The sequence below is a fragment of the Garra rufa genome, chromosome 11 (assembly GCF_049309525.1).
Source record: "Garra rufa chromosome 11, GarRuf1.0, whole genome shotgun sequence".
Classification (NCBI taxonomy): Eukaryota; Metazoa; Chordata; class Actinopteri; order Cypriniformes; family Cyprinidae; genus Garra; species Garra rufa.
The window spans coordinates 6004053-6017301 of NC_133371.1; the positions used below are offsets into that span (position 1 = coordinate 6004053).

The 13249-nt window shown below is 39.4% G+C and overlaps 1 protein-coding gene across 1 annotated transcript; it reads left to right on the plus strand.

Moving 5' to 3' along the window:
• The first annotated feature begins 1566 nt into the window (after positions 1-1566).
• On the plus strand, positions 1567-12769 carry LOC141345204 (CLOCK-interacting pacemaker). The gene is made up of 4 exons (XM_073850085.1): positions 1567-1788; positions 3942-4142; positions 8493-8674; positions 9011-12769. Exons 2-4 carry the CDS (start codon positions 3950-3952, stop codon positions 10202-10204), a joined length of 1569 nt encoding a protein of 522 aa, XP_073706186.1. The 5' UTR covers positions 1567-1788; positions 3942-3949; the 3' UTR covers positions 10205-12769.
• Positions 12770-13249: the final 480 nt, after the last annotated feature.

The window sequence follows — 13249 nt, forward strand, 5'->3', positions numbered from 1 at the left end:
ATCCAAGTTTCTAATATTTTGATAATTTCCATGATCTAAATATTCTTGAGAACTGAAAGTTTGTAGTGGAAGTGTTTGGAAGTGTGGGCCTTCTTGCATTATCATGCTGTTATATTAGTATATATTCACCCTGGTGAAAAAATCAGCTAAAACCAGCCTTGGTTTTTAGGTGGTCAGCAGGCTGGTTTTAGAGGGGTTTTGGCCACTTTTCCAGCCTGGCCAGGCTGGGAAACCAGCTACTTCCAGCCTAAACCAGCTAAGACCAGCCAACTAGTCTAGGCTGGTTTTAGCTGTTTTTCAGCAGGGTAGCATAAAATGCTCTTAAAATGACAATAATATTATTGCAATCATTTCTGGGGCAATATATTGCACAACAAAAAGGCCTAAGCAATGTATTATTAATATTGTTGTTGTTTCCCTGCTGAGGAAAAACAGCTAAAACCAGCCAAGGCTGGTTGGCTGGTTTTAGTTGGTCAACCAGCCTGGTTTTAACTGGTCAGCAGGCTGGTTTTAGAGGGGTTTTGGCCACTTTCCCAGCCTGGTCAGATGGGGAGACCAGCTAAAACCAGCTACTTCCAGCCTAAACCAGCTAAGACCAGCCAACTAGCCTAGGCTGGTTTTAGCGTTTTTTTCAGCAGGGCAGTAGCATAAAATGGTCTTAAAATGACAATAATATTATTACAATTATTTCTGGGGCAATGTATTGCACAACAAACAGGCCTAAGCAATGTATTATTAATATTGTTGTTGTTTCCCTGCTGAGAAAAACAGCTAAAACCAGCCTAGGCTGGTTGGCTGGTTTAAACTGGTCATAGCTGGTCAGCAGGCTGGTTTTAGAGGGGATTTGGGCACTTTCCCAGCCTGGCCAGAGTGGGAAACCAGCTAAAACCAGCTACTTCCAGCCTTAACCAGCTAGGACCAGCCAGCTAGCTGAGAAAAACTGCTAAAACCAGCCTAGGCTGGTTTTAGCAGCTTTTCCAGCAGGGCAGTAGCATAAAATGGTCTTAAAATGACAATAATACTATTGCAATCATTTCTGGGGCGATATATTGCACAACAAAAAGGCCTAAGCAATGTATTATTATTATTGTTGTTGCTGCTGTTGTTTTTCTTTCACATATGGCATTAATTTAGCAGCATCACTTTGACAACCCTTTGTGATTAGACTAGCACCAACTGACATTAAACATAAAAGTTACAATATTTACACTTTGTCCCGCAATGATAAGTGTTAACTGGTCGTACGGTTCCTGTATATGACTCAACAGATGATAGTCAGTGGTCAGTATTACAAAAGAGCAAACACATGGACAGCGTGTAGTTGCACTAATGCGTCGTTTCTTCCCTACTCCTCCTCTCGTTACGTTACGTTTCGCGTCTGTTTAGTTGCGTCCTGTCATACCGTCTCGTTCCTCCTCTCCACGTGCCTGATCACAGGATTGGCCATGCCACTTATTCCCCTGCGTCACTCGTCTTTGGGGCGGGGCTAGGCGGAATCCCTTTAGCGCTATTGGCCCGGTGTAGTGCCAATCACGAGTGGGCGGGGCATACGGCAGGTGGAGTTGTCATTCTGCAATTTTGAAGGAAGAGCTGGAGGAGGTTAAACAACCCGAACTAGAGACAATCAGAAGTACAGGCAAAAGTAATGTACCTCGGAGACACTAGGTGGTCGTTATGCTTGATGGGGGGTACAGATTGCCCCAGGACAGGTAGTTAGAAGTGAGTGCTCCTCTGGACGGAGAAGAGCTATATATTCGGGACCAGGATCAGTGTTGTACATTACTAAAGGTAGGTAACGTTAGTGCAGATGTGATGTTTATATTTTACTTTGCTATCGAATGCTGTTTCGTATGCTCTGTATGTGTTTATTTTTACCAATTTGCGTTGATACTTTATCTGACTGATAGCGTATTATAGGCTCTATATTAATTTGCACGTAAAGGTTGTGAGTGCAGGCTTTAAAGCACATTATTTTGACGGTGTCAACATGAGGAAGTAGAGACTGAGCTCGGCTGTTGTTGTAGTATTACATAACACTCAGGGAAGGGAGGGCTCTGAGATCCGCGTGTGTGCGTGTTTATGTGTGTGTGCATTAGTTTGTGTCTAAATAACCTTCCTCCTGGCAGGATAATTCATTGCCACAAACTATAGAAAGTAATAGAAATATCAGATCTTATTGCTTTTATAAAACTGATTGAGCACTATTAAATAATAAAATATTAAAATGGTTATATTTTCAAAATGTATCGTTTTACCAGTTTACAGCATTAGTTAAACATTTTTTTTTTAAATTTAGATTGAAAGCATCTCAAGATTGCAAATCTCTTTTTCATTTTAAAATGATTAAGATCATTTTAATCGTGTTAGTTGTCTGTTGCATCATCCAGATATTTGATCAGTCAACTGCTGTGTTTGCTTCTTCTGGTAATCAGTGTTCTTGGTCAGCCTACAAAAAATAAAAAATAAAAATAAAAAATGAATGAATGAAACGCATAGAGGGGTTTAGGTACAGTTATTTGTGGTTAGCCCCTGCTGGTAAATACCAGAATTACACCATGATGGCAAAAAAGGGGCTATAAAAATTGATTTTTCCTCATTCTGCCTTTGACAAGAGATCACATGGCAAATATTACAGAACACACGAGTGTTATGTGCAATGATGGCAGCATTTTTCAGCATTTTACAGCAGCCAGCACAATCCAATCAGAATTTAGAGTTGGATGTATTTATAGTTAAAGTGCAGTGTACATTAAAGCCATTTAATTATCTTAAAGTACAGTATGTATCTAAAATGTCAATGAGAATACATGCATTTTTGTTGTTTCATTTGCTTATGCCTGATAACTAAGATTTTTAACTCGAAAAGTTGGTTCATATGTGTAACACATGGCACAGAATGGAGAATGCAATAAACAATAGTGCATTAGCAGTGAGTTCAGAGTGTGTTTGTGTACATATAATGAATGTGTGTAGTCACTTTAAGAGCCACTTTATGTTTAGGGCGTGTTTTGTGTTCTCTTTGTGGTGTTTAGGCGTTTAACCCTCGACATTATGGACATTTTTGTCTTTTTCAGTTTAGTTTTTTTTTTATAAGTGTGCCTGTGTTAATGCCAACTGCATAAATTTTGTCTCAGGTGTTTATTTTTATTGAAATTTTAATATTTCACCCTCATTTCCTTTAAAAAATCAATTTTACTCTCCGTACAAAAAATACTCACACTCAGGACCTTAAGGACAAAAATGTCCACATTGAAACCCATTAAAACTGCAAATTTTTAACCCAGGGCCATTTGACTATAAAATGCAGTATTTGCTAATAGGCATTCATTCTATCGGCAAGGCTTCACATTTTAAATTTTTACAATTTTTTTTACTAGATTGTGCCATTTTTTCAAATTTGGCATATACATTTTTTTTTTTAAATCTAACACTACATAAACATAGAAATGCCTCAAAATTAATGTTGTTGTTCTTCACTGACACACCCAAGAATCTAATAAGCAAAGAAAAAATTCTGCTTAGCATTTAGTATATGGAAATTAACTATTTTTAATTTTTTCATAAAAAACACCTGTGGCATTATGTAAACAAACCAGCATTTAAAGGGTTACAATTTTGAAAATGAATGAATGTTTGGTATCTATGGATAGAACAGATGCTGGTTAAAAAAAATCAACGTCAGTGAAAAAGAAAGAAAAATATTAATAAATCATATTTTGGACATATTTAAATCATTGAATACAGAAGCTCTGAATCAATAGAAACAGTGCCACAATGTGTGCCTTGAATTCACATAAATGTCCTGTAGAATAAGCTTTAAGTATCTCACAGAACACAATGTACACATTTTTTTCTTAGATTTGTAAACAATGCTTACCTAAATGGGTAAATATATTCTGCTTGAGACCACTGTCTGCCCAGCTGTGTATCTTTGTTTTCAGGGCCCGGGATGCCCAAGGAACCAAGAGGAGATGCCCAAGGGTGTGTAGGAGAGAGGGAACGCACCTCCCGTCCAGCCAGTAAAAATGCTAAAGACAAAAGCAACAGTGCCGCCCTTTTGGCCTCTAGAGCAAGAGCACACACTGAACAGCAATCAAACGGACGTGACTCGCGCTGCTCTGAGAAAGACTCCGGTTACTCGGGTGAGTATTGACTGACCCCCAAAGAGACTGAGTTCATACTATTTTTACTATTATGACAAACAGTACAGTTTGCTCAAAAGTGTATTACAACATAAAGTGGTGTTTGAAAAAGTGTTGGCCTCCTTCCTGATTTATTGTTTTTTTGCATGGTTGTCACACTTTAAAGTTTCAGATCATCAAAAAATTTTAAATATTAATCAAAGATAACACAAGTAAACACAACATGCAGTTTTTTGCATTAAGTTTTTTATTATGAAGGGAAAACAAAATCCAAACCCACATGGCCCTGTGTGAAAAAGTATTTGCCCCCTAAACTTAATAACTGGTTGGGCCACCCTTAGCAGCAACAACTGCAATCAAGCGTTTGCGATAACTTGCAATAAGTCTGTGACAGCGCTGTGCATGAATTGTGGCTCACTCATCTTGGCAGAATTGTTGTAATTCAGCCACATTGGAGGGTTTTTGACCATGAACCGCCTTTTTAAGGTCATGCCACAGCATCTCAATAGGATTCAGGTCAGGACTCTGACTAGGCCACTCCAAAGTCTTCATTTTGTTTTTCTTCAGCCGTTCAGAGGTGGATTTGCTGGTGTGTTTTTGGATCATTGTCCTGCAGAAGTTTGCTTGAGCTTGAGGTCACGAACAGATGGCCGGACATTGTCCTTCAGGATTTTTTGGTAGACAGCAGAATTCATGGTTCCATTTATCACAGCAAGTCATCCAGGTCCAGAAGCAGCAAAACATCCCCAGACCAGCACACTACCACCACCATATTTTACTGTTAGTATGTTTTTTTTTTCTGAAATGTTGTGTTACTTTTAAGCCAGATGTAATGGGACACACACCTTCCAAAAGTCCAAAAGTCTTGGGGATCATCAAGATGTGTTCTGGCAAAACTGAGACGAGCCTTTATGTTCTTTTTGCTCAGCAGCGGTTTTCGTCTTGAAACTCTGCCATGCAGGCCATTTTTGCCCAGTCTCTTTCTTATGGTGGAGTCATGAACACTGACCTTAACTGAGGCAAGAGAGCCCTGCAGTTCTTTAGATGTTGTTGTGGGGTCTTTTGTGACCTCTTGGATGAGTCGTCCCTGCGCTCTTGGGGTAATTTTGGTCAGCCGGCCACTCCTGGGAAGGTTCACCACCGTTTCATGTTTTCGCCATTCGTGGATAATGGCTCTCACTGTGGTTCGCTGGAGTCCCAAAGCTTTAGAAATGGCTTTATAATCTTTTCCAGACTGATACATCTCAAAACACTTTTTCACACAGGGCCATGTGGGTTTGGATTTTGTTTTCCCTTCATAAAAAACCCTTCATTTAAAAACTGCATGTTGTGTTTACTTGTGTTGTCTTTGATTAATATTTAAATTAGTTTGATGATCTGAAACATTAAAGTGTGACAAACATGCAAAAAAAAAAAAAAAAACAGGAAAGGGGCCAACATTTTTTCACACCACTGTATAATATATACAAAACCACAAAGCAATCCCTTCCCAAGATTCTGTGAATGTCTGAATTTCTGATTTTGAGTCCCATTCAATTCAGCATATACTACTCGTTCTGTCGTCGGCCTGTGAGACTGGCAATATATGATATTTTCATGCTAATGTATTTAATTATTTACTTACTTAGATTCGTAGATGAAGAGCGAACCAACTTCAGGATATCAACCTAATGTCAGTATAATCTATTAACTACACATTAACTTTTTAGTCAAGTAGCATATGGAGGTCATGTCATTAAATATTTGAATATGACTGAATTTGTATTTAACATGATAACAATATAATAGAAACTTTGTAAGTTACTGATTATAAATGCTTACATTTCCTCAGCAAATCAAACAGCAGCTACAGAAATTAAGCAAAGAACATCGTCACTGACTCCAGTTAAAATCAGTGAATCTATCTACATTGTATGATGAATAAATCTCTTATACTTCTATCACATGTACATCTGCACTTTGTTTATGATGAGGGAATTTGCCAGAGAGCAGAATTCAGTCAGGGAGCATGCAAATTAACCAATAAAACTTTGGTGTGTCAGTGATGACTCATCTGAACACCTCTGATTGGCTACTGCATTCAGAAACTCAACAGAATCATGTGTGATAACACGCTAACACTATAAAATAAGGGAAAAGAAATATGATGGAACAAATAGGCCAGAATATTAATTTGACAGTAACACTAGCCTGATAATAAGAATAATAATTATAAGGTAACACATTATTTTAAGGTGTTACACGTTACATGTACTTGCTATTATAATAACCATTAATTATGCGTAATTACATGCAAGTAACCCCAAACCAGACCATAATCCTAATTCTAACCATATAGTAAGTACATGTGGTGTAGTAAGCACTTCCAAAATAAAAAAATCCTGATAATTTACTCACCTCCATGTCATCCAAAATATTCATGTCTTTCTTTCTTTAGCTGCAAAGAAATTACATTTTATGAGGAAAACATTCCAGGATTTTTCTCCATATAGACCTTTTTCCTGAACTAGCTTACTCAGGAAAGGGCTCTAAATGATCCCAGCCAATGAATAAGTGTCTTATCTGGCAAAACGATAGGTCATTTATAATTCAATATAATTCACAGTCAATAGTGCCAGTAATCCAGTAATGCAGGGGTGTCCAAACTCAGGTCAGTGTCCTGCAGAGTTTAACTCCAACTTGCCTCAACATCAAGTTTCCAGTATGCCAATAAGAGCTTGATTAGCTTGGGAAGGTGTGTTTAACAGGGGTTGGAGCTAAACTCTGCAGGCAAGTGGCCCTTCAGGACCAAGTTTGGATACCCCACAGTAAAGCCTGGGAATATTTATTTTTCAACGTTCTGCTCCGTCTCACACACAGTTGGGTCCACACAGATTTCAAAGTATAAAGATACGCAATACCACCTAGTGGACTCATTCTGTCTCAACAATCACGTAGTGCATGCTTTGTTTTTCATGGACTGTCCACATGGACAGAGAAATGCCAAAGTAAACTTTGGTCATCTCATCTGTGTTAGGATTAGGCAATGAGGTAGTGGTTTCAACGAGGGGGTTAATAATTCGGCAGGGAGTCGAAATTTGGCACAACAGTGGCACATGTTTTTCAAAGCAATGTAAGTGCATGTAAGTTATACACGGAGTAAAATATGTCTCAAACACATTAACCACACGCATCAAGCCAGACAGGTTTATGATTCAGTTTGAAGCACTTAATATAAAGCAGACAACTTGGATCATGCACTTTTCTGGCAGCAGCTCACTCTATGTTCTTCATTGTTTTTTAGATGTGTTGATTGGGACTCTGAATTTGAAATGTTTTTCCCCCAACAGAGGAGTTCAGCACATGCATTGCATAAAACAACACTGTTCATTTGGTACACGTGTACCAAACTGAAAGACCAGTACAGAAATATTTTGGCGCACAATATTCATATGTGCACCCCTAACACACACACTACAAGTTTTTTTGTTTCTACTCTCTCACGTGGTTTTTGTATGACTCACTTTCTTCTGTAGATCATAAAAGTGCATTTCATGTTTGCTACATCAAATTAATATAAACAATTTAACAATATTGTCCCATCCTAAGGGGGTCATATTAAGCACCAAAATGCAGAGAAAAAAATAGTTTTCAGGGTGAAAATTCTGCAAAACATCTTTTGTTTTCCATGGAAGTCATATAGGTTTAGAATGACATGAGGGGTGAGTAAATGATGACAGAAGTTAAATTTTTGTGTGAACGTTTCCCTGAACAAAAGCATTTGGGCACCACAAAACCATATCCATATGTGCATGTTAACCATGTACTTTCAAAACCATGGGTGGTAATAAGTAAATAGCTTTTCCCTTTGCTCCTAATATAGCTTTGAATGAAAAGGTCAATAAAGCTTCAATGAGGTCAAGCACTGATGTAGCATAAAGGGCCCTAGCTTAAAGTCAGAATTCCAGCATTCATTCAGAAAACACCTTTCCTGGTTGTCTTTTATGACAGTGCCATGTTGAACTGAGTTCTTAGATATGCCTCATTCAACGAAAATGTTTGTAAAAGGAGATTTCATGGCAGTATGCTTTTACCCATTATGTAATAGGAGCAGCTGAAAGAGTCAAACCTGTTTATTAGAAGTACTTCTGGTCATAAATTGTAGTTTTATGAGGCTTATGTAAGATCAGAACCAACATTGCAAGGTTCCAACACTGAACGGTCCTTCATTTGACTTGTCATTAGTAGACTGAGCTTGCCATCTCTCTTGCTTTTGTTTTTCTCTTTCTTTGTTTCCGGTTCTTCCTGTTGCTTCTTTGCTCTGTTCTATCCAATGCTTTTTCTCCTCCTACTGCTTTGTTTCTTTCTCAGACACTGGCTCAGACTCCTTGCAGACTGACGCAGATGACCAGCAGAGCAGTGTAAATGAGCCTCAGGTCCACAAGGGTTTGGGTGGGACAGAGCAAGGCCCCCTACAAGGAAGCCACATACTGGTGTCCGGGACGTCTGAACTCACTCCCATATTCATAATTAAGAATGTGGTGTTGAAGCAGGTGAGACAATGCAAATGGAAAACACTTACAAGCCACTTATAAAGTTTCTTTTTATTGTATGTAGAAAATATAGACAACAAGGCAGCTTATTATTTATCAAACCAAAGCTAAAGATGAGGTGAATTTGGAAGAGGTACAAATGCATGGCATTGAAACACATGGTAAGAAGTGTTCCAAGGTCCCAAAAGCTTGTGATGATCACAAGAGTGGAAGTGAGCTACATAAAAATTGCTTTGAAATATTCTACAACATCATTCACTTGTGATTTCTTGATGTAAAACTGCTCCGTACAAGAAGGAATTCTGTCTCTCCTCTTTTTTTTCTTTTTTTCCCAAGCCTGGACAGTCTGGTCAGGACCACATCCTTCCTTCATCTCTTTCATGGGATAGAAGTGCTTCAAACAGTCAGGGTCCCACCCATGTTCTCTTGCTACAACAACCTGGCGTCAATCAAAACGCCCCTTTGCATGTTCTCAAACCCCAGCTACAAAGATCCGAAAGCAAGGGTGTAAAGAAGAGCAAAACCACTTACCTTCCCATCCTGAACTCCTATCCTCGAATTGCGCCTCACCCGAATAAGAAAACCCAAGAGAAACCTACGACCAGTAGAGGAAGTAACACAGGGGAGCACAGCCTGAGTAAGAGAGTATGCACCGAGGAGAAGAGAGACGAGGTATCCACAACCACACAAGCGGCCAAGCAGCATCTGCACAAGCAACCAGAAAACAACTTGCTGTTGCACTCTCATTCTGCAGGCCGTGAGACACTTTCTGGCTCTCACCAGCACCAGAGCCCACACCGTCCATCTAGTCCCTCTGCCTCCCTCAACGTGAGCTCTCCGTCAATCTCAAGCACTCAGACTCTTTCCCCACCCTCTTCCAACGACCTCATCCAAGCCAGAAAAGAGCCCCGTAAGCATCGGCCAGAGCCGAATGGTGACAAAGGGTCGAACAACCTCAAAGGGACAGCACGGCATCGTCGCTTCCTCAATACAGTGGAGATTCTGAGTCAGTTGGGACTCCTGGACATCACCTTAAGGACGCAAGATCTGCTACGGCAAAATGCCGCCACCGAACGCGAAATAGCCCAGCTCCGCCAACATGCCGATCTGCTTTTGCAGGCCGCCCAAGCAGGTGCTGATGCTCCGGCTACCTGGGAGAAGCTCCAACAAGTCATGGCTGAGTCTGGGCGGTATCCCAGCCTCAAGTGCCTACCTACAGATTGCAACATTGGAGAGGACTGGTCTCAGTCAAAAGTGGAAGTCGAGGCAGCCACCAGCACCAAACCTGATACTCCTGTGGTATACAGATATGGAATTAATGGGACTGAAGAGGTGGCGCCCCCATCTCCTCTTCTAGCTCCAATGCCAGATGCAGAATGCCAGTCAACAGGTCAATATGACTCTGTCAATGATAGCACCACCACTTCTGAGCAAGTCAGAGCCCATCGAGGAGCCATGGGACCACCAGATGATCGAATAATGCCTCCAGATAGCTCTACACATGAAAACATGGAAACATGGAAGCTTTAGACTGCACCCCGAAACTTGCTGTGCTCAGCCTAGAAACAGCAAGGGAGATTACAAGACACTTTCCCGAACATCTCAAACATGACTTTAGAGATTTCATGTCATTGCCCCAATGTTCTGTCGCCTCCATGGTAACTCAGGGCTATGCTCAAGGACAGCGTCTTGACTGCGCTGCATGCCTTCTTTCGGTCTGTCACTTTTTCACTCATCTGCATCAGCAATCACCCAAAGTGTCTGATGAGAGAAAGGCAGAATTTAACACCCATGCTACAGACTGCCACTTGTTAGTTTAGTCACTGCTGATCAGCTATCCTGCCCCATAATGGAATCAAGACGTCAAAACGTCAGTGTTTTTTCTTTCCAGTGGCCATTTAGAAATGTTTTTGATCATGGCATTTCATGCATAGTCGATCACAGAGTAAAAGAGTAACATGACAGCCTGTTTCCTACTTTATGTAGATTTATATGAGAGACTTTTGAATCATTTGCAATTGCTGTCATTTGTAGCGTGTAGCATTTCTAAAGAACATGTTCATGTTGGACTGAGAATGGTATTTTGAAACAATGTGGTATTAATCAGTGATGAGATCCTCTCTGTGAAGGCCTTATCACTTAAGGGGTCATCAGATGCAAAATTTACTTTTACATGTTGTTTAAAACATAATTGTGTGTTGGCAGTGTGTGTACACATCCAACCTATAATGATAAAAATACTTTTTCCCCCCAATAATAACACTTTCTTAGATCAAGCTGTTTTGAGATTCCTGGCAGAATTATGTAGATCTGCACAGGCCCCTCCCACGACGATTGATTGACACCGGCTTAGCTTAGACCCACCCTGAGTGAGTTGTAAACAGTCTGTCATTGTTTCGATGCCGAAGTAGTAGACAAGAATGTTTTCTAAGCGAGTGAGGTGTATTGTAATAATCAGCATAGCAGTGGTCATTTACTCCAGTCATATGAGCCGCTGAAGATGCAGAGTATTACTTTCGTTTTTGAAGGGAATGCATCCCAAGTTCTGCCTAAATGCACCAATGTTTGCATGAATCATTCATGATCCAGCTTCATCTACAGAAGAAGTGAGTATAAGGGTTTTTATGAATCTTCACAAATTGCCTTTCCTAATAATGTGCTAGTGAAATGTGGCTAAAGTTTTATAGCGCATTAGCATTTGAAGGGACATGCACCGAAACGGCTCGCTGTGAACAGAGCAAACCTCTGTCCCTTTCTGACAATGAAATTATAACAAAAGTATATATTAGACTTTTCACGAAGAAGAGTCATATCAGCTTGTGGAAAATGGGCATCCGATGACCCCTTTAAAGAAAATGAGGATGGTTCATGCAGATCCTGAAAAGTCCACACATGCAAAGGCACTAAGAACTGTGTGAGTATTATTCTCACAGCGATCTTGGTAAAGTCAAAGAGCTGTTGTTCTTCTATGCAGTACGCACTTCATTAATCAAATTGCATTGATCTGCTTGCTTTACCTCTTCATCTTTGACCATGGACCAAGACGCCCATTACTCAAGCATTTTGAATTGGGTTCCCTCTGAGATGAACGGTTGAAGAGTTTATGTGAGCTGTATTTCCCATTTCTTTGATCACAGATCATGACATCTGTATTTGTGAGTTTTCTTGTGTTTATAGTGTTTTGTGCCAGCCTTAATGTATTCTGCAACATCTTTACTTTTTTTCCTCAGTTCTCTACTACTGCACCAAGCTTTTTGGCACATTTTTGATACTTTTGACATGACACTAATATATTTGTTGTTGTGCTATATTTTTCTTTTATTTACTTAATATTTCTGAGTAACAAAAGTTGAATATGAACGCAGAGACACTGATTTGTGATTCCACACAGATTTTGCAGAATTCTGCTGTCATTCTCTAAACTGCACACAGCACCATTGCATATTCATTATTCATGTATGAGATAAATATTTTGACTGATTTTATTAGGGTTTCAGAGTTCAGTATTTTCAGCTTAGTTTAACACATTTCTGTTTCAGCACAGCAGATTTTTAGGTATTTTCCCTACAACAAACACAGAAAATAAATAAAGTTCTGCAGATTCCTTTAGGCCAAGATTGTTTTATGGCCTTAGAGTTCTTCTTTCTTCTTCACTAGCTCTTTAATTTTCTTCTTATAGATATTTATGGTGTGTTTGTACACAGCAATGATACTAAATCCAAATAAATGGCAGTACAGGAGGAATGTTCTAAGCTGTGTGTGTGTGTGTATGTGTGTGTGTGTGTGTGTGTGTGTGTGTGTTTGATGGCCAGGTAAAGCAGATAATGAGTTTGTGTTGGAAATGAATGCCATGCTTTGACATGATCGATATTTGTGCTTCCCCATCTAGCAGCACAAGAAGTATAGTATGTAATGCAATTCTAATGCAGCTTAAGAATGTTTTTGTAATTGTGTATTCTAACATAAGTGATCTGAAAATAGATTAAAGTGTGCATGTGTAAGCGTATGATTTCCATGCAGTATGTTTGCTGAAGTCAGAATAATCACAACAGATACACTACGTGCAGATGCAAATAAAAACCTTCATTAAAAGTCCTTTGGTTTGTTTGTAAATGCATTTAATGCCACATTTGTTTCTCTTGTCAATATGAATACACTTGGCCTGCTTAGTCCTTTCCCAAACAGGTTCTATGAACAGTTTGATGATGACAGATTTGCCTGAAGTTTCAGGATCACACAATATTTTTTCTCCCTGAAGAGCTCAACAGTTGTTTCATGGTCTTAGATAGAAATCATATTAATACTTTGCATGCAACCTAAACAACCTCCACAAGAAACTCTTTGAGGCTAAATTGATTTAGTAACGGGTTCCAATCAGATGGAGCATCAAAACTGAATGCCCAAATTGTCTAAAGTCAAATTGAAGATGACTTAGACTTTGATCCAGTGTTGTCACAGAGAAGTTAAGATGAAAATATAAATGTGTGATATTAAAAATAAAATAAATAATAGCGGCCCAACAACAGATCCCTGAGGTATACCTTTAGTCATGTTTAATATGTATGTATACACTGA